The sequence below is a fragment of the Colletotrichum orchidophilum genome (assembly GCF_001831195.1).
Source record: "Colletotrichum orchidophilum strain IMI 309357 chromosome Unknown Scaffold_66.1, whole genome shotgun sequence".
Classification (NCBI taxonomy): domain Eukaryota; kingdom Fungi; phylum Ascomycota; class Sordariomycetes; order Glomerellales; family Glomerellaceae; genus Colletotrichum; species Colletotrichum orchidophilum.
The window spans coordinates 130924-150142 of NW_019173022.1; the positions used below are offsets into that span (position 1 = coordinate 130924).

The window sequence follows — 19219 nt, forward strand, 5'->3', positions numbered from 1 at the left end:
GCGGCCATAGAAATGCTGCCATTGAAGTTTATATCATCAGGTCATTAGAGACGTGCCTTGCTTGGGTCAGACACCAGACTAGGGTTGATGGAGGTAGTATTAGTCGGTTCTTTGATATCCCCGAAATTGAGTATTATGAAAAGAGGCGTCTAATCGGTAATGCTGCCAAAAGAAAAGTTGAAATTGAGTATCCGTAGACTGCTTTCTTTCTCCAGGTACATCTTTGGTAACCAGTTCAGGAACGCTGTCCGACCAGGGATTCTTCACCACTCGGTCTCACGTTCCCGTGCGTGGGCTTGGCGATGGACTCTTGCTGGTGGTGGCCCTCCTCGGCGCGAACCCCAGCGTCGGAGTGCTTAGCAGGGTCGAAGACGTACATGGGGAACTCTAGGAAGACGGTCCGCTTCAGAATGGTAGGCATGCGGGCGTACAGCTGCGGCGGGAAGGGAATGAGGATGCTGGTGCGTTCGAGGTAGCGCTTGTAGCCCTCCCAGTTCTGATTTTTCTCGTAACGCTTCTTGGCACCGGGGCGCTCTTGAAGGGTCAGGCCCGAGACGAACATGAGGAGCAGTGTCAGGAAGAAGGGGCCCAGGATGGTGGCGTATAGGGCTTTGAAGGCTTGGCCGCCCACATAGCCGTCAGCGGCTGACGATACGGCGATCATGTAGATGCCTAGGTGAGTGGATATGTTAGCTACACAACATCTGTGGAGTAGTCGCTTCATCGCGCTGACAAGGCTCGGAAATTGGCGTGTCTAAGACGTAGCACTTGGCAAAGCGTCATTGCGTGGGCAGCAAAGCGGACTTACCGAACTGGATGATGATCTCGCCGAAATAATTGGGATGCCTCGAGAACTTGAAGAGGCCCTTGTCGCAAATGACCTCACGGCTCGGGTTGTCTCTGCGGAAGACGTACTTTTGCGCGTCGCTCAACGATTCCATGGCGAAGCCGACAACGAAGAAGATGATGCCCACAATATCGCGGCCGGTACCAAAGTCGTGCTGCGCGTAGCGGGTGACGTTGGGCGAGTTGAGGACGGTGACGGGCAGGGAGACGGTCCAGACCCAGATCATCTGAAAGACCCAGAAGCCGAGAAAGGGGAAGAATTTGTCGCGCTTGTCGTCGAAGCGGTCGTCCTTGCCCGTCTTTAGAATGCGGAAGAGCAGGAAAGCCGAGAGGCGGGCGCCCCAGAGCATGATGAAAATGGAGGCGACGATCTGGCGCGCATGGTTGTGGCCGCTGATAGCGAGGGTGATGATGGAGAGAACGACAAAATTTGTGCCGCCGGCGAAATCTGGGGTGAGTTGTCAGTTACATTCGTGGAAAAAGGTGAGTGAATCGTTGAGTGAGCTTCAGAGGACCGGTTTGTGAGTTGGGAGTCTTACCGGTGAGCTTGTCAAATTTGAAGCTGAAAGCTATTGAGAAGAAGAATAGTTGGTATGCTACTGTGATGAGAGCCGTGATAGCTAGATAGTAGTCGTCAAGGACATGCACTGTCGCCATCTTGGGCCACCGCCTATCCGTGTGTGGATTGTATGCGAGTTGTTATTGTTGTTGTTGTGTGGCAGCGGTCCAGAGTCTGAGACGCTTGGGGATTTATCGAAACACAACTGGACAACGGTCGCCAGTGTTGTAAGACAAGCCGGGTTGAGGTTAGGTGATGTGAATTAACACGAGTGAAAACGAATGTTTAGCAAGCCGCTTTAAACCACCATGTTACTATCGTTGGCTTCGGAAGCTATGGAAAACGCCTTCCAAAACCCACCGACGATTGCAATTGCTCACTGCTTAGCCTATGCTGGTGGTTAAAGGAAGGCAACACTGTCGTCATTGACTTCTCTAGGCCCACTGCTTTGGCTCAGCTGTGTCAGTGCCTGCGTACCGATGTATGCCAATTAGTATGATGAGGGTACATTCCACCAAAGCATCGATCGGACTTCCATGGTCACCGAGGGCCGCTCTGATTGACCAGCCACATGCGGGCAACTTAACGTGCCGAGCTTATGTAAGGTAGATACCTACATGTGTGAGTCTCCAGCCACACCTGGACAAATAGCCTACCTCACGTTACCTAAGGTATCCGCACCTTATACGCAGTAGGCGCCTTCTTTAAGCTTGTTCGGGGTTGCCGCCGCCACATTCCCGGGCTGCCTTACATCAGCATGCACTCGGACCATTTTAAGGCTCTTTACCCACTGAATTGGGTGAAACGAACGAGACTGGGGTCCCGTCTCCCGATCTTGACATGCTGATCCCTAGACTTAATCGCGACATGCTATTGAAGCAAGACTTGGAAGGGGGCGTTTGTCCAAGGTATCACGCTGTCTTGGATCCCCCTTCTTCATCCAGGGCGGTGCACACTGCACACTCGGTGCTTCGGGAAGCGCTTGCCTCCTCGTGGCCGGGAAGGTCTCGCCTCGACACCAAATACCGTTCCGGTACTGATACCCCCGTGGATGAAGCTGCTGCATCCAAGCAACGCAGACTCACTCACCTCACCCACAATGTCTGAGGGGCGGCTTCTTACTATTTCTCGCCAAAACGTGCTATTATCTGGGCCGGTATCACTATCACCAACCGCCAACGACGGTCCTGGTTTTCCTCTGGCCCGTGGCGTGTTCGTCGCCTGCAGCATGCGGCAGAACGCACATTATCTGCATGCCATCAAACGCGCCGCCCGGGCTCTCGCTCGTTTGACCCATTGCTTCAGCACGCATGTATCCCCAGCCACTTGAGGCAAGAAAGCCCACGATGACGACAGCAATGTTGTTCACTTCTGCTCGCTCGCCTTGAGACGACCCTCGTTGTCTCAATGCTGTTGTCCGTTCTCCGAGCACGAGATAATGCCTGCTCTATGCTAATACTGCGTACGCAAGCGCAACGTGTTGGCGACAGAAGTTGTCTCAGCGATGGGCTGCTTCGACTACCGAAGGGACGTTGCGGAAAAAGGGCAAGTTGAGACGAAAACATCCATGGGCTCAAATCGCTCGTCACTCATCACTAATCCACACACGGCGCACACCCTACGAAATTTGCATCTGCGCCTCGCCTGTGGCCTCTCTGTGTCGCGATGCTCGAGAGAAAGAATTGTGCAGCGACCATCTCGCCCTTCGTTGCCTTGCAATGGATACTCCATCCGAAAAGCTCATCCCACGCTGTTGATCTTCACGTGGATGCGAGGCATAGTGGATGCGTGCGTTCCGCCTGTCGAGGCGTCGATGAAGCGCTGACACCTTTTTGTTTTATCTTGGGACCCGGCCCGACCTATCCCAAGCCCACCAGTCGCGATGTATGTCGTGCAGCGGTAGCCGCCTGGGATTCTGGGGAAACCAAATGAGAGTTTTTCATGATGGCGACCCTGCATCTATTTTCAACGATCTTCACCACGAACACGAGTCAAAAAAGCAGTTTGCAGCGGTTCCAACAATAGCGGCAACGTTGTTGATGGCAACATGCTGGGATCGAACGAAAGCCAAAAAAGAAGAACTTCCCGCATACCCATGGGAAACAATGTTTCACTCACCTCCGCGACTTAACTTTCGCTGGTTGTTGTATGGGTTGTAGTAGAGTGGCCACCGAGATTCGAAGCCGCCGTCGTCCTTTCGCTTCACCCCCTCGCATGACTTCCTCATCAAACCAGCATCACGTCACACCTCAGAGACACAGACAAGATGGGACGGACGGTAGACGGTTTATCGCTGCAGCTGTCCTCCAGGAGCTAGCGTTGCTGTCACTTGGGCTAGTGCCCGAAGGGTAGGTCTGGCGCTCTCGCAGTTTCGGAGCCCTTGCGCGGCCACTGTGCCCCCATCTCAGACGGCCTTCGTCTGGGGCATGTCTCACACCCTTGGGGCCCAGCAGGCCCCGCTCAGGGTTCTTCCTCGCCAGCGCCCTGGAAGGATCGGAATGCTTCTAACCTCTCTCGACTCCCCTCCCGGACCCTTCTGCAGCGGCTCCACGGCACCTTGCTTCACACGGCCTCCATTTCCGATCGACCTTTCCACGATCCCTAGCCCAACCAGACAATGAAGTGGGGAGGGGGCCCCTTGCGTTTCTTGGCCGCCCTGAACCGCACCGATCGAGTCTGCAGCGTTCCTGACAGAACCCTGGTTTCCCTAGCTCCGTCGAATCCAATCAGTCAAATCAGAAGAGACCTCGCCTTCAACCAGACGTCCATCGTACCAGTTCTGGGCCCCGTCCAGTTTCTTTTTGCCCTGTCTGGTGCAATCGACCGTGAAGCCCACCCTGGCTCGCCATGGCCAAGCATTAATAGCAAGCCTTTTTGAAGCATTTTTGGCAATCGGTCCGCCAATCCGAGGGTGCATGGCTGAGCATTGACATGGGCCGTTTGGTGATTCTGGACGGTGGTCCCCTTTTCAATCTATGCGGCTATCGCAACTCAAGGCTCGTCTGTTTTTGTGGTCTTGTGGTTCTTCGTCCCATCTTTCCTTTGCTTCTCGCTCTCCTAACCCAAACTCTCTGCGTGTGTGTGCATGCCTGTTTCTAGTGGGATATACGGGAAATACGGCATTCGCTCTCTGACCGAGATTCACTTCTATCACTCTCTCTTCTCGTCACACCCCCCCATCCGACCCGTTTTGGCCGCATCTATCATCTTTTCTTAGTACCCGCACACCCTCTTGCTCACTCTCACTACTTGGGGTTCTTGGCCGTCTTATCTCATTGAACTCTGGACATGGTCTGCAGGCCGCCATCTGTCTGCCCGTAACTCTTTCCTCTCGTAATCGCGAAGGTTTACGGAACACTCCACAAACCTATACACTCTTTTCGATCCTAGGGTTGATCCCAACGAACTCACCGACGGCTGGTCTGTTGAACTCGCTCTTTGAAAAAGCAAATAGTCAAAAAACAGAAGGACACGAATAGCGGAATAGTTCGACATCGAGAAACGCTGGCGACACTCGAAGGTCTCCCGCTTTCGCCCCCGAGCCCACGATGAGGCACAGTCTTCTCTTCGCCGTGGCAACTCTAACATCAATCGCTCAGGTGCGTTCACTCAGCATACCACAAGACAACTCCGTCGCGGGCGGTGGGAAATCGGAGTTGACGAGAAAGCAGGGCGCGGCTGTCGACAAGAGACAAAACATCAACATCGATGGAAGCGGAAATATCAACGTAGAGGGCGCTAATGCGGGCGCCGTTGAGGTGAAGACGGTGAATCTTGGAAATGCTGGTTCACTGAACAAGGGAGCAAACGGGGGAGGATTGGGGCAGGGCAATCTCATCGCCGGCATTTTGGATGCTCTCAACGGCGGCAGCAGAAATAATCAAGGCAACCGCAACAGGCCTAACGATGCTTGTCCTCCAGCTCCTCCGGCCCCCGCGCCGGTAACTGTTACAAAGACGGTCTACCAGAATGCTTCAGTGCCTGCGCCTTTGACGGTTTTCGTTACGCGAGCTCCCCCGTAAGCCTTCCGGAGCCAGAAAACGCTCGCATGCTGCATGTGGCGGCATGAGATTACTGACCAAGATATCGCAGGCCTCCGCAGATCATCACGCAGCTGGTCACGCAGACGCCGCCGGCTGCCGCTCCACCTCCGCCTCCTGCGGCCCAACCCGCAGCTCCCGCACCCCCGGCAGCACCGCCAGCAGCTCCTTCGGCATCGAACGCGCCTCTGGTCATCCCAGGGCCCCCTCCGGCGGATCCTTTCGCGGGCTTGAAATCCCCTCCACCTCCTGCGGCGGCACCTGTGGCTACCCAGCCTCCCGCAGCAGCTCGTATGTGTCCCTCTTTAGTCTTCGTTGTTATAAGAAAGGTACGAGAAGGATCAACTAACATGACATTGATAGAACCTGCTCCCGCCCCCGCTGCCCCTCAACCCCCGGCTGCCCCCCTCGTAGGCAACGCGCCCGCCGTCAGCAAACCGACCGCCTCCATCAACCTGGGCGGCCTTCCAGGCAACGGTGCTGTCAACCAGCCCGCTGCAGCGACGCCCCTCGGCCCGATCGCCGCGAATCCCGCTCAACCCCAGGTCGCCGTCAGTGGCCTCGCGTTAACTAAATCTCTAGGGCTCGGCAACCTATTACAGGCGACAGCCCAGCTCCAGGCCCGCGCGACACCCCCAGCTTAAAGCACCAACAGCTTGTTCGAAAACTTTGGTCAATGTTCGACGATCGCCCGGCCTTGTTCATTCGTGTGGTGGGGAGGCTCTTAATCGGATGTTGAGGGTGTCTAGGGGAAGTGGGTTAGGCGCATATGTTGCGTATGCAATGATGTTAGGCGACGTCGTTGACGACTTGAAAGTGGTTCAGCAGCGGCATACGAAATACCCTAGATTTTTCGATTCTTGGAGTGAAGAGACGTTGGAAGGGACAGTTGTTTTAATGGTCAAATACGGGAGAGAGGTCTCGGGTTGGTGGTATATACGAGAGAGGGAGAAAGGTGGAAAGAGGCGTGCGTCAGACAACCCCCTTGCCTCTCCTCCGGCCACACGTCCGTCCGGCTGCGCGCGCGATGGGGTGGGTTGGAAGCATCACATGTTGGCGTGTGTAATGGAAGAGGTGAGGGATTTGGACTGAGCAACTTACACACATATCCACCCCCGGCTGTACATATTTCATTTTTTTGGAAACACGGAAAAAAAGGCAACACCAAAACACTCGCACCCCCCCTTCCTTTCCCCGTCCACCCTGAATACGATAGCATTCGAAAGGAAATGAGCAAGTCTCATGATGCGAAAGCTGGCTGTGGCGTGGATTGAATGACTGCCTTCCACTCAATGAATCCATCATCATCGTTTTAGGTGTCTGAACTGGTCGACTTTTCTGATGCACAGGTTGACGTTGCTTTTATCTAAGGGGTATCATAAAGTGTAGCTGACATATACGCCCAACCCAATATCTACCTAGCCATTCTCAAGACGGCTTTTATTTTAAGGGGGGGGGGGCCCTTTCAATCCTCACCTAAGTGTCTACGAGACCTCATTTTCCTTTTCCTTCAGCGCCATTCTCAACTTTTTGGCTTGCCTCTTGCTGATCGTAGGCTGCGCGCCATCGCCCGCCTCATCAGGCGTCTTGCGCTTTTGCGCATTGCCCTTGTCGCCACCACCACCGCCTTGCTTCGAAGCCTTGCCCTGTTTTCCATCCCTCTTCCCCTGCTGGTGCTGCTGATTCCTCGCATCATCCGCCCGCCCACCGACCTCGAGCACGTTCACGACGCCCCGAAATCCGCTCCTCTTGATGCCCTCGTTGATGACGACGCCGCGCGGGTTGACCCCCAACGCCTCGGTGCCCTTCTCGCTGCCAAGACCCCATACGGCGAGCAGGTTCACAACGTCGTTGGGCGCCCTCAGACCCAGCGCGCCGCGCGCCTCGCTGCTGACGACGATCCCTCTCCCCTTTGTCGCGCGGACGAGCGAGGCAAAGTTGGAGATGAAGGTCGCGCGCGCCCTCACGTCGGGCGGCGGTCCGAAATCGCTACCAGCAGCGGCAGAGGAGGTGAGGATCTGGGAGTAGCACACCTCGAATTTGACGCCGCGGGAGACGGCGGCCATGAGGGGCTTCGGGCGGAAGTGAAAGGGAAAGTGCTGCGTCAGGTCGAGGGAGATGAGGGAGGGCTCAGACATGGAGAGGCAGGCTGCCTGAAAGGCCTTTTCGGTTGTGGGGCGGACGGCAAGGAGGTCGTAGGCGAGGGCCAGGGTCGGGAGGCGGTAGTTCTGGGAGGGATCTGAGAGGATGACCGTGGCGCGGTGAAGGATTGTCGGATGTTGTTTTTGTTGTTGTTGCTGTTGTTGTGGTTGTGATGGTGTTTCGGGTATTGATTGGGGGAGCTTTGGTAGCGGGTTTGTGATTTGCGACGGGATTGGGGGCGTTATTGTGTGGTTGAGGGCGAGGACTGTGTAGCCTAGGGAGGAGGCGAAGGAGATTGTGCGTGAGAGTTCGGCCGAGGGCGTGGTTGGGGACCACGGGATGTTGAGGTCGTAGAGCATTGTGCTTATTTTGGGGGGTAGAGGATTCGATGAAGCTATCGCGGGCTTTGGCGCAGGGGAGCTAGCAATGACTGTTTGTTTCTGCGTGGCCGAGTTTGATTGAGGACAATCGCCGAATGGATGCGCAACAAACCAGGAGAGGATTGCCAAAAAAAAATCTACCGGTTTGCAGAGCCGAGAGGGTATAGCTCACGACGTCGCAGGGTCGAATGGATGGCGTCTTGTCGCAATCGGCTTGGCTTCGAAGTTCGTCGTGTGCAGCGCGCCGCCAGCCGCGGGCGAAATTTTCTGGGTTGGAGACGGAGGCCGGTGTTAGGTTGGTTCCGCGGGGTTCGGGCGGGCTGGGATGACGCAGCCACAGGCGCGAAGGTTGACTTTAAGGCACGTGGGGCCCGGCTGCATGGCGCTAGACACATTCTGCTTGGGTGCTTTTCGGGTGCCTTTTGCCCGGAGGGAACGGCGGGAAGGACGGAGTGCGGAAACATCGGACTGGACGGGAGTGGAGGCGATGACATGCGTGCGCAATGAGATTGCCCTTGCTGTTTGCAAGCTGCCTCCTCACCAAACGTATTTTGCCAATCTTGCATACCTTGGATATGAATGAAGGCTTTCTGAAAAGTTTCATAAACGCGAGCAGCCGTGAGAACCGTTAGGGTGTGGTCAATTGAAGCGAATAGAGTTGCGCGAGGCAGAGAAAGGATCGACCACGCAAGAGTTCAATGGCGCAGTGAATGTTTCTGACCCCCTCCTGGTCGCCGAAAACCTTAGACTACTACGGCATCCACGGATGATCCTAGGCTTCTAGCCCGCCAGGCCAGTGGCTGAATGGCAGCTGAGAGGTGCTAAACGAGGAGGGGCCTCTCAACTTAGAACATGAAGTCTAATCCCAAAGGAAAATCGCCCGAATGTACCGCATGAAAAGGCATGAAGAAACTGAAAGCGCGCTCCTATCGCCAAGGTATCAGATGGACCGTGAGTCTCCTTTCATGCACCCGATATTTCCCCTGATTAACACGGAATGATGTCTCTGGAGTGCTGACCTATTCGTATATGGCTGCGTATAGGAGATGTGGGTGAATGCCTAGAGAAAATATAACTCGAGGGGTTGAATGGATCGCCAAGGATGCACCGCCTCGGGGGGACGCGCAAGATTGGCACACCCCAAACTATCTTAGCAAGAAAGTCGTTCATCCGTCATTTTCTCCTCCTCGCCCGCTAGTCATCAGTCAAATCCCCCTCAAGCTTGGGCCACATTCTACACCTTTTGCCTCTGGTTCTTGTTGGTTCTCGGGAACCTATCAAAAAAATGGGAATCCTGCCTGTCGGCAAGCAAGCCAGAAACTAAGGTACAACCGTACAGCTCAACGCAGCTCGCGCTTTGCTTACCTTGACCAATACCTTACCTAAAGGTGTGTGGCTTGCCCTCCCCCGTTTAAAGCCACTCCTCCGCCGACGTCAACTGCTATTCCTTCCGCATCCAACGGTCCTTTCTTCCTTCAACTCTCGGCGCAACCTCCGACGTCCAACATTTTCGCGTAGCCAGGCCTCGAAACTCGAGGGAATATCGACCATCCTACAGAGTCCTCTCTGTCTCACCCTCCCCAAGTTTCGCTACAGCCTCCCTAAGCGCGAGACGCCGGGGCGGAGGAAGTCTTACCGCCATCATCCGAGTCGCAAACCCCAACAACAGCCGCCGCCACTGCTACTTCCCGGCCTGCAGTTACAGCAACTGAGCGTGCATACGTCTGATCATTCGCCGCAATGTTTTTCTTCTTTGTGTGCGGCGAGCACACATTCCGTAAGCCTGTCGATGGTTACGAGGGCATAGTCTGCCAATGCTACAACTGCGGCAACATGTCTGGTCACGTCATCAAGAGCCATCCTTGGTTCACTTTCTGCTGGATTGTGAGTTTTAGTGCACATTTTTCATGTTCATTTGCATTGCCCCCCAGTTTTACCCTGCTTACCCTCATTCAAACCTTTGTCAATTCCCATTTCACGTCACTGGCCTTAATGAGACTGAGAAAGGACGCCTGAAGCTGACCTGCCAATCTAGCCTATCATACCCTTGTCCTTCAAGGGCTACACTGACGTCGTCTGCCACATTTGTAACTTTGCCCAGCCGCTTGAGAATCGACCCGACGTCACGGCCATGAAGGGTGGCGGACAGATGCCACCTCCGCAGGTGCATGGTCAGCCTCCTCAGGGTTGGGGCCAAGCTCCGCCTCAGTACCGATGAGAGCGGTCACCTGATCTCCACCGTCGGGGGTTTTATGAAGATGGACGAAGCGCGAAGATGCGAGGAAGGCGGACTTCGGCATCGTGGGAAAAGCTGGCCAAGGCCGGAGGAATAGGGGATGACGAACGGACTTGAGAGTTGTGGAGGGGAGTTCTGGGGAAGGCTTTCAGCCGGCCTCCTCCTCCCATCCAGTTTTCCGCTGCACGAGGACAGACCAGTGGTGTTTCTTTTCGTGATTCTAGGCAAGATACCATGCTGGCTAGGCGTTATGGAGGGCCATCGAAACGCATTAACGATAATTGAATTTCTGGCATTTCTAAATGAGGCTTGGGTTTTGGATTCGCCACGTATTTGGAGGGCTGTGAGCTGTTTGGATTCCCTTCTGCCAACTCTACTTGACCATTCTGGCTCACCGCCAGTTCTTTTCTGTGGAAAGACACCCTCTATCAAGAGCGGCAGTATTCTCAGGGACATCCGGGATTCTAGATTGTTTCCCTGTCGTCCGGTACACCGGGCGGAACACTCCTGAAAATCCGCGATTTTAGTCTGATCCCATCAACAAACTCTCAAGGACGGGGTTCTCCTGGCTGTGATTCCATTTCATACTCCTAAACATAGCAGTGGGCGCGGAATACTGGACAGCCGCGTTTTCAATTCATCTCGACGTCCACAAAGAGCCCAAAGTTGGTATCTCCTAGGTTGGTAATCTATTCTGGGGCGATTCACTTCGAAGCAAGGAAGTCAGCGATTATTCAGGCTCCTTATATCGAACAACATTCGCCAAAGTCCGTACCGCAATGTCTCATTTCGAGAGTTCATACAGCACCGTATCGGCTCGCTTTTCAAATCGCTACATCAGCCCACATTGCATCATGTCGCATAGACACCATGACCAACGACACACACGAGGTGGACGAGAGCAGCCTCAAACTTCGTTGGCCACAGTCCCTGACGGTGATATCGAAATACTGCAGCAATGTATGCCTTTCTCTCATGAGGCAGACTTTGGGGGCCTGTGAGACGGCTACTCCGATCCGATGTCTCGAGGCTCCTGGTAGACAAAAGTTCCCTCGCTAACATCTAATGACACCCAAAATAGGGCAATATTCTCAGACAGAACCCAATCAAGTTGAACAGCCGGAACCTTCCCAGCGCCGTCTTCCCGCAATCATTCTCTTGAGCCGGGCTTTCTCTCAAGCGGAGAACCAATATCTGTACCAGCGCCTGCCCATTCGCCAGCCGCCTACAGTGAGGACCGCCTTGGGTCACATTCGACAGCTACCCGCTCTCTACCACGACCTGACTGAAGGAACGAGATCAAGGCTTGGCTTGATGGAAGGGAGGGAACAGGAAAGGGGCGAGAGGCTTGTTGCACTCGCAGATAACCTGGCAAGGAGCTACGGAGAGTTAGTCGTCTGCCTACCTGAGCGGGACATCGAGGGTATCATCAGGCGGAACAGGAGCGAGAAGAGAATCAGTAAGTTTTGGGAAAGGGTGCTGGAGGAGATCGAGGTACGTCTTTCAATCCTTTCGTCTCAACCCAGTCTCATTCGGCTACTGTGATGGATAGATGGTTGAAGCAAGCTGACTGGGAAATTTCCAGATGGAAAACTTACAACACATCGTCTCGAGCTCATGGATTGCTCTCTTTGTTGTCCAAGTGTCACAGATATCATCCTATCTGTCAACAGAGACCTCGCTCACCAAGCATGAGAAAGTCTTGGTCATATCCAGCGCGGGACTGGCGTTCTTTTGGGCTGTGGCAGTCGCGGCAGAGGGTTTGGCTTTTGAACATGAGAAGAGAAGGCGAGATGATCGCTACTTGCATGGGATCATTGCCAGGAGCTTGTAAAGCTGGCGATGCGCGATTTTATATGTGTTGCTTGTATGAAGACTCCCTTTCGATTGGAGAATATGATTTATGGCCACGATGTAATGGTAGTATGGATGTCTATGAGAGTGTTTTTGCTTCGTCTGTATTTTGAACATCTTGACACCTTGACGTGGACTTATAAGCTGCCACCTATCGAGTCAATTGATATCATCTCTACTTATGGGATCTATGACAGCGTTTTGTGAAGAGATAGCAGTCAAATAAAGCATCTGTTTTTGCTACAAGAAACGATTGTTTTGGTGATCTGTAGTCAATGAGAGAGAGCCTAGTTCCTATATTCCCATCAAAACACCGAGAGCTCTGCATCAACATCAACGGTGATGAGCATTTTCGAGGGGCGACGGCAGATGAAGTCGCGAGTTATTTTCAGTGAAAAGAACTCTCTTGTGTCAATGAAGCGCAATGGAAAGACTCCCCCAAGGTTTCCCTCGCGAGACTGGAGCGTTGGATAAGTCATGGAACGTATGACGTGTGCGTGGTATCTCCGTTCGTTCAGCCACGTGTGGAACTGTGGCGGTGCACATGCGCTGAACTTTCCCGAGCTGCTTCCGTCATAACGACACCACGACCAATCCGAACGGACAATCACCCAATGAGACTCGGCATCTTTGACCTCCAGACGTCTCCGATTGCCCCCTCTACGTGATGATCTTTGCACCCCTTACGCAGTAAAACGCCTTCTCTCTGATCACAAAACACAAACGATCCCACAAAAAATCGCAAGAATGGCGCCCGTAAAACGAGGCCCATCGGTGCTGGTCCGTCGCATTCCCATGCCCATAGTCAATCTACGTCAGATGCTAATGCAAGTATGCTATAGGTGACCGACTCGCGAGAACGACCTACACCACCGAGGGGTGCCCTCCAGCGACAGGATACCGGCATAGGCAACGCCCCCGCCCGACCTGCGATGCGCTTCATCTCCGTCGACAATGTCCTCCAGCACGCCTACGACATCCCCTCGGGCCAGCCTCGAGTGCAACCACCACAGAGCCAGCCTCAACCCCAGTCCCAACCACAAACCCCAACGCAACGTCTTGGCAATGGGCTCGCAAATGCTAGACGCCCTAGCGCAGGGTTGCCCAACCTGCAGTCCAGGACGGGCGGGCAGAACATGCCGTCGCGCACCACCAAGATCAGCGAGAAGCTCGTTCTGTTGCCCGAGACAGACGAGAAGCCAGGCTCCGACGAGGATCTGGAGGAGGAGGCGACTAAGATGGCGAGGCAGATTGAGATGGAAGAGAATAGGCCGCTGCGCGACGAGGAGCTGGATGTGCTGCGCAAAAGGGGCGGCATCCGAGGCAAGAGTTACGCGGAACGTCTTCCCAAGGTCCAGCGTAGGGAGAAGCTGGCTAGGCTGACGGCGTATTGTACGGCACAATCTTACAAGATGAAGTCGACGGCAGATTTCCTGCGAACCAAACACGACGCCAAGACGAAGCTTTACGACGACTGCCTGTACGTCGTATACTCGCTGCCTCTCCTGAACGGCACTGAGGGCTATCGCCTTCGCAGCCGGCCAATCGTCAAGACGCCCGGAAGCGGCAAGACGGTCCTGGACATGGAGATTGAGCGGAGTGAGCAGCGTGATTACCACGAGGGCTACTTTGAAGACTCCATCTACAACGGCAGTCCTGTCAACGGAAGCCCTATGAACAGCAACGGCGGATTTGGCGACGAGTCCTCATCCCCACGCAACCACAGCGAGCAATCCCCTGACGACCCAAATCTGTCACCAATGGCGCGGATTCCGGACGCAAAGGCCTTTGCTGAGATGTTCCTCTTCTCTTACGGTGTCGTCGTCTTCTGGAACTTTACGGAGCACCAGGAGAAGGACATCCTTGCGGATCTGACCTTTGCCCAAAACGAAAACGGGCTCTCGCTGCTCACCCGCCCGCTGGACGAGGAGGACTTTGAGACGGAGGAATTCCACTTCGAGTACAGCCACGACGTGAAGCGGCCGCGCATCTTCAACGACATGATCACCCTGCTGCCGCGCAGCGACCACATGGTGAAGCTGACCATTAGCCACGCCATCGCGCAGAGCACAAAGTTGTGTCTGTTTGAAGAGCGCATGAGCGAGACGATGCTCGACGCGCAGCACGTTCCCAAGACGCTAGCTCTCACGGGCGAGCTCAACATGACGAGGACGGAGATTGTCAAGATCCTGGGCCGTTTGTTCAAGAGCCGTGTTGACATAAATCTTTGTAAGTCAGTCCCTTTTTCCATGGGTTGTAACCAATGTCCACGACTGCTCAGTCACAAAATCTCTCGTCTAACCACATCACCAGCATCCAACATTCTCGACGTCCCCAACTTCTTCTGGGACTCCGAACCCACCCTACATCCCCTCTACGTCGCCATCCGGGAGTACCTCGAAATCGATCCGCGCATCAAGGTCCTCAACGAGCGCTGCCGCGTCTTCCTCGACCTCGCCGAGATCCTGTCCGACTCGGTGGCTGACGCCAAGATGAGCTACATCACCTGGATCATCATCGTCCTGATCGTCATCTCTATCCTCGTCACCGTTACCGAGGTCGGTCTACGCTTCGGCATCCTGTCCAAGAACAACGGCAAGGGTCCTGGCGAGATTGGTGGTGGTGGTGGTGGTAGCGGCGGCGATGCTGTGCCCTTGATTGGTGGCGGGTCCTCGTCCTTGCCGGGGAGTGTCAAGTGGGAGCTCGAGAAGAGGAACGTGAGCGTCGACGAGCTGAGGTTGTGGAGTCGGATGCTTAGTGAGGAGGAGGATAAGCAGCGCTCGTCCGAGGTTGTCGGGAGTCAGATTGTCGGCAAGACTTTTGCTGGCGTCTGAGACACTGGACCATCATTGATGATCCGTTTTCGCGACATCATCTCCTATATCATTGTGTCATTTTCATTGCATAGCATGGCGTTGGCGGTACTTCTCTTCTCTACATGGCTGTCTCTGAGACGGTGTCCGAGATGGGAAGCAAAAGACTGAATAACATGGGACGAGGTTCTTTATTGTCTCTTTTCATTCTGTACAATTAAATGTCTTCATTGGGGAAATTTGGGAACATTGGTAACATTGGTAACAAAACGACACGGTCAACTACTATGTTTTGATACTTTTAATGAAAAACATCCGTATCTTGACTCCATTGCTATGCCACTAAAAACCGCGAGAGGCACAAGGACGAATTAAACATAAGAAACCATCCAGCTTCGACGCCAGATAGACTATATTTCTTTCTCTAGTGAGAGAAGGGGCTGGAATCAATAGTACAAGCCTACCCCGAAAGCAGGCTACCCCCTGATTCTGTACAAGTATCCACAAAAAACAGAAAGTTTACAGACCACGCAAACAACCAAGCACATCCCTTACTCGTCCCGATCCGCCATGTTGGCGAGCGGGACATAACCCTGATCCTGCGTCCGCTTGCCCCGGAGTCTTCGGACAACATATTTGACTCTATTAAGAATACCAAAGCCACGTCTCTTGGTCTGGGCCGAGGGATCGACCATGTAGCTCGGGCGCGTCCAGAACTTGAGCAGGAGACTGCTGACGACGACACTGACACTGCTGCAGGCCATGGCGGCACCGGCGGCCATGGGGTGGAGGTGGAAGCCAAAGGGAAGGAAGACGCCCATGGCAAAGGGGAGACCGATGGCGTTGTACAAGCAGGCCCAAGCGAGGTTGAGCTTGATGCGGTTGAAGATGGAGCGGGCGAGGTGGAGCGCGGCAGGTATGTCCATCAGATCGGTGGGACGCATGAGAACAACGTCGGCCGCCTCCATAGCGACGTCCGTGCCGCTGGCCATGGCAATACCGACGTCAGCGGTCGCGAGAGCGGGGGAGTCGTTGATACCATCGCCGACCATGCCTACGACTTCGCCCTGATCCTGAAGCTGCTGTACAATAGCCTGTTTCTGGTCGGGGGAGACGCCGGCGAATACGTTGTCGGGGGAAATGCCAACGGCCGCTGCCACCGCGACTGCAGTGGAACGTTGGTCGCCAGTGACGATAGCAGTCTTAATTTTCATCCGGTGGAGGACGGCAATGGCAGCAGCGGCACCCTCCTTGATCGTGTCCGCAAGGCAGAGGTGACCTGTGTATTGGCCATCAATGGCAACAAAGATGTTGGTGGTGCCGGCAGAGGTGCTCTTGGAGCTGGAGTTGGCCTTCGCATTGAGCTGCTCGGACGCCTCGACAGCCTCCGCCGGGACGTTTACATGGTTTTCGCGAAGGAAACGGACGTTGCCGAGAAGAACACGGTAGCGCGTACGGTCATTGCTGACGGCGGGTTCGACGAGGGCATTGATGCCTTTTCCAACCGCTGCCTTGAACTCGCCTACGCTGCCGTCGACGGTGGCCTCCTCGTCCAGACCGAGCTCAGTCTTGGCAGCGTTCAAGACGGCTCTTCCAACTGGGTGCTCGCTACCCATCTCAGCCAGGCCAACAATATGCCACCAAAGTCTTCGGCGCCACTCAATGTCTTGCCAGGACGAGGTGAGGCTCATCTTGGCCACGCTCATCTTGCCGTATGTGATTGTGCCAGTCTTGTCTAGCACAATCTGGGTGATTCTAGTCGTGGTCTCCAAAGCAGCACCGCCCTTCACGAGAATACCGTTCTCAGCACCGATGCCGGTGCCAACCATGACAGCTGTGGGAGTGGCTAAGCCGAGAGCACAGGGGCAGGCAAAGACAATGACGGAGATGCAGAGCTTGACGCACACCATGATCTTACCGCCACTAGCTTCCTGAGTAAAGATCTTGGGTGGGTTCTTGAGTGCGTGGCTGAGAATCATCCAAACGAGGAACGTAAGGAAACCGAGCATGAGAATAATTGGTACGAAGTAGCCAGCAATCGTGTCAGCCAGTCGCTGAATGGGGGCACGAGTTGTTTGAGCATCCTGGACAAGCTTGACAATCTGGCTAAGCTGAGTGTCGCGGCCAGCCCTCGTGACTCGGAAGTCGACACGTCCATGGCCGTTGACGGTGCCGCCGATCAGATAGCTGCCCTTCTTCTTGTTGACAGGCATGGCCTCACCAGTCACCATGCTCTCGTCGACATATGTCTCTCCGCGAACCATCATACCGTCTGCCGGTATCTTGTCGCCCGGGCGGAGGATGACAACGTCTCCGACCTGGAGCAGTTCAGTGGGAATAACCCTCTCCTCTGCAGCGTGACCATCGCGGTTGGGCGTCTTGGGCTCTCCGGAAATGGACGAGTTCTCCCAGCCTTCAGCAGCCTTCTCGGCGGCGATCGGGTCGGCATAGATGGTAGCCATGGACGGTGCCAGGGACATGAGGCGCGACAGGGCCTTGGAAGTCTGACCCTTTGCGCGGTTCTCCAAGAATCTGCCGAGGGTGACGAATGTGATCAACATGGTGCTAGTGTCGAAGATGGTGGCGGGTCTCGTGTGCGGCGGGAAGAGGAATGACACTACCATGGCCATAATACTGAAGAAGAAGGCACATGAGGTGCCGAGGATGACGAGAACGTCCATGGTCGGTGATCCGTGCTTGATGGATTTCCAACCTGAAATGTAGAAACGCTTTCCAATGCCGAATTGGACGGGTATCGTAAGGGCCAAACAGACCAAATCGCCAACGAAAATGCCGGGGAGAAGCTCCCAGCTGCCAAAGTCCAGGCTTGGGAAGCACATGGGTAAAATCATGCTGATAAAAAATACGGGAATGGCGAATGACAGAGACAACTTGAAGGCTCTCCGCCACTCATTGATCTCTCTGGTCTTGGCCAGAGATTCGAGCTGGGCGTTGTTGTCGTCATTGTCGGACACGAGTGCATTCAGACCCTCTGCCTCGACGGCCTCGACGATTCCACGCAGGCCGATTACACTGGCCTGGTGCGTGACCGTCAACCTGGAGGTCGCCAGACTGAGCTTAGCAGAGTTGATGCCAGTGATAGTAAGAAGCTTTGCTTCCAGGGCCATAGCCGCTGTGGCGTCTGGGTTGCCATAGATCTTGAATTGGGCGGTGGAGCTTCCCCCAGAGCCATTTGCGGACGTCTCGAAAGCAGTCGACAGAATCTCAGCACCGAAGCCCCGGTCCTCGATGATCTCGGCGATCTTGTCGGCTGGAAGCTTTGTTGTGTCGTGGGTGATGACAGCGCGCTCAGCCAACAAGCTGATGTTGAAACGCAAAACACCCTCCACCTCCTTGAATCCGCCTTCGACAGCAGATGTACAGGCGCCACAGGTCATGCCCTCAATCGCAACTGTTGTAGTGGCAACAGAGCTCGTGGGATTACTGCTGGGTCTGGGCTTTTCCTGCTGTGCGCTTTCGCTGTCCACGATCTCAGCGCCAAAGCCTCGATCCTCAATAATTTCCGCAATTTTCTCAGCGCTGAGCAGTATTGGGTCATGCTCAATGACAGCTCTTTCCGAGAGCAAGGATATGCTGAAGTTCTTTACGCCCGGCACGTCTTTGAAGCCTCCTTCCACGGCTGATGTGCATGCACCACACGTCATTCCCTCTATGGCGATGGTTGTTGTCATCAGCCCGCTATCCTCCTCGGCGTCGAACAGGTCTTGCTTTGTCGGGAACATCGGCGAAGGCAGATCGGTGGACAGTACTTCGGCGTCGAATCCTCGGTCTTCAATAATCTCGGCAATCTGCTCGGCAGAAATGACCTCGGGGTTATGCATAACTACCGCCCTCTCCATAACCAGGGCGACAGAGACGCTTCCTACGCCCTCCACACCTTTGAAGCCCGACTCGACTGCGGAAGTACATGCGCCACACCTGGTGAAGCTGGGTAAGCATATCGAAGCGGGAATACGTCATAACAGAGCGCAACTCACGTCATGCCGCCAACTTTAAGGGTCGTCGTCGCCCACTGGGTTGCTGTTGGTGTGGCGAGAGTGGCCATGGGACCACTCTCGCTCTTCCTCGGGACTCTAATGGCCGGAGGAGCCATGGTGTCGATTTGTCTTCAGGAAGTTTGCGCTTGGAAAGCGGACACAGGGGAAGGGTAGGGCCAGCCTCAATATTCAATGGTGCTTCGGTTTCGGGATGTTTTCCAGCTATCTAGCACCAGTCTTCATGATAGGGCTAGCTGTCCATAGAGAGTAGAAGAGTCTTTCCAGAGGATATTCGAAGCCGGGTGAGAGGTCGAGAAGAGGTGACGAGTTGATATAAGGCTGTAAGAAGAG

At 54.6% G+C, this 19219-nt stretch overlaps 6 protein-coding genes across 6 annotated transcripts; 3 read left to right on the top strand and 3 right to left on the bottom strand.

Annotated features, from left to right (window-relative positions):
* Nucleotides 1-235: 235 nt before the first annotated feature.
* On the bottom strand, nucleotides 236-1503 carry CORC01_08008 (uncharacterized protein; the record flags this gene model as incomplete). Its single annotated transcript, XM_022619643.1, has 3 exons — nucleotides 236-672; nucleotides 809-1294; nucleotides 1386-1503. 3 exons carry the CDS (start codon nucleotides 1501-1503, stop codon nucleotides 236-238), a joined length of 1041 nt encoding a protein of 346 aa, XP_022473847.1.
* A 3450-nt stretch (nucleotides 1504-4953) lies between these two features.
* On the top strand, nucleotides 4954-6089 carry CORC01_08009 (uncharacterized protein; the record flags this gene model as incomplete). The annotated part of the gene is made up of 3 exons (XM_022619644.1): nucleotides 4954-5423; nucleotides 5498-5736; nucleotides 5809-6089. 3 exons carry the CDS (start codon nucleotides 4954-4956, stop codon nucleotides 6087-6089), a joined length of 990 nt encoding a protein of 329 aa, XP_022473848.1.
* Nucleotides 6090-6929: 840 nt separating this feature from the next.
* Nucleotides 6930-7946, bottom strand: CORC01_08010 (RNase P subunit p30; the record flags this gene model as incomplete). Its single annotated transcript, XM_022619645.1, has 1 exon — nucleotides 6930-7946. One exon carries the CDS (start codon nucleotides 7944-7946, stop codon nucleotides 6930-6932), a length of 1017 nt encoding a protein of 338 aa, XP_022473849.1.
* A 1761-nt stretch (nucleotides 7947-9707) lies between these two features.
* Nucleotides 9708-10185, top strand: CORC01_08011 (uncharacterized protein; the record flags this gene model as incomplete). Its single annotated transcript, XM_022619646.1, has 2 exons — nucleotides 9708-9851; nucleotides 10003-10185. The coding sequence occupies 2 exons, from the start codon at nucleotides 9708-9710 to the stop codon at nucleotides 10183-10185; spliced, it is 327 nt and encodes a 108-aa protein (XP_022473850.1).
* Nucleotides 10186-11073: 888 nt separating this feature from the next.
* On the top strand, nucleotides 11074-14891 carry CORC01_08012 (uncharacterized protein; the record flags this gene model as incomplete). Its single annotated transcript, XM_022619647.1, has 4 exons — nucleotides 11074-11163; nucleotides 11299-11697; nucleotides 12900-14286; nucleotides 14371-14891. 4 exons carry the CDS (start codon nucleotides 11074-11076, stop codon nucleotides 14889-14891), a joined length of 2397 nt encoding a protein of 798 aa, XP_022473851.1.
* Nucleotides 14892-15421: 530 nt separating this feature from the next.
* Nucleotides 15422-18984, bottom strand: CORC01_08013 (heavy metal translocating P-type ATPase; the record flags this gene model as incomplete). The annotated part of the gene is made up of 2 exons (XM_022619648.1): nucleotides 15422-18809; nucleotides 18869-18984. 2 exons carry the CDS (start codon nucleotides 18982-18984, stop codon nucleotides 15422-15424), a joined length of 3504 nt encoding a protein of 1167 aa, XP_022473852.1.
* Nucleotides 18985-19219: the final 235 nt, after the last annotated feature.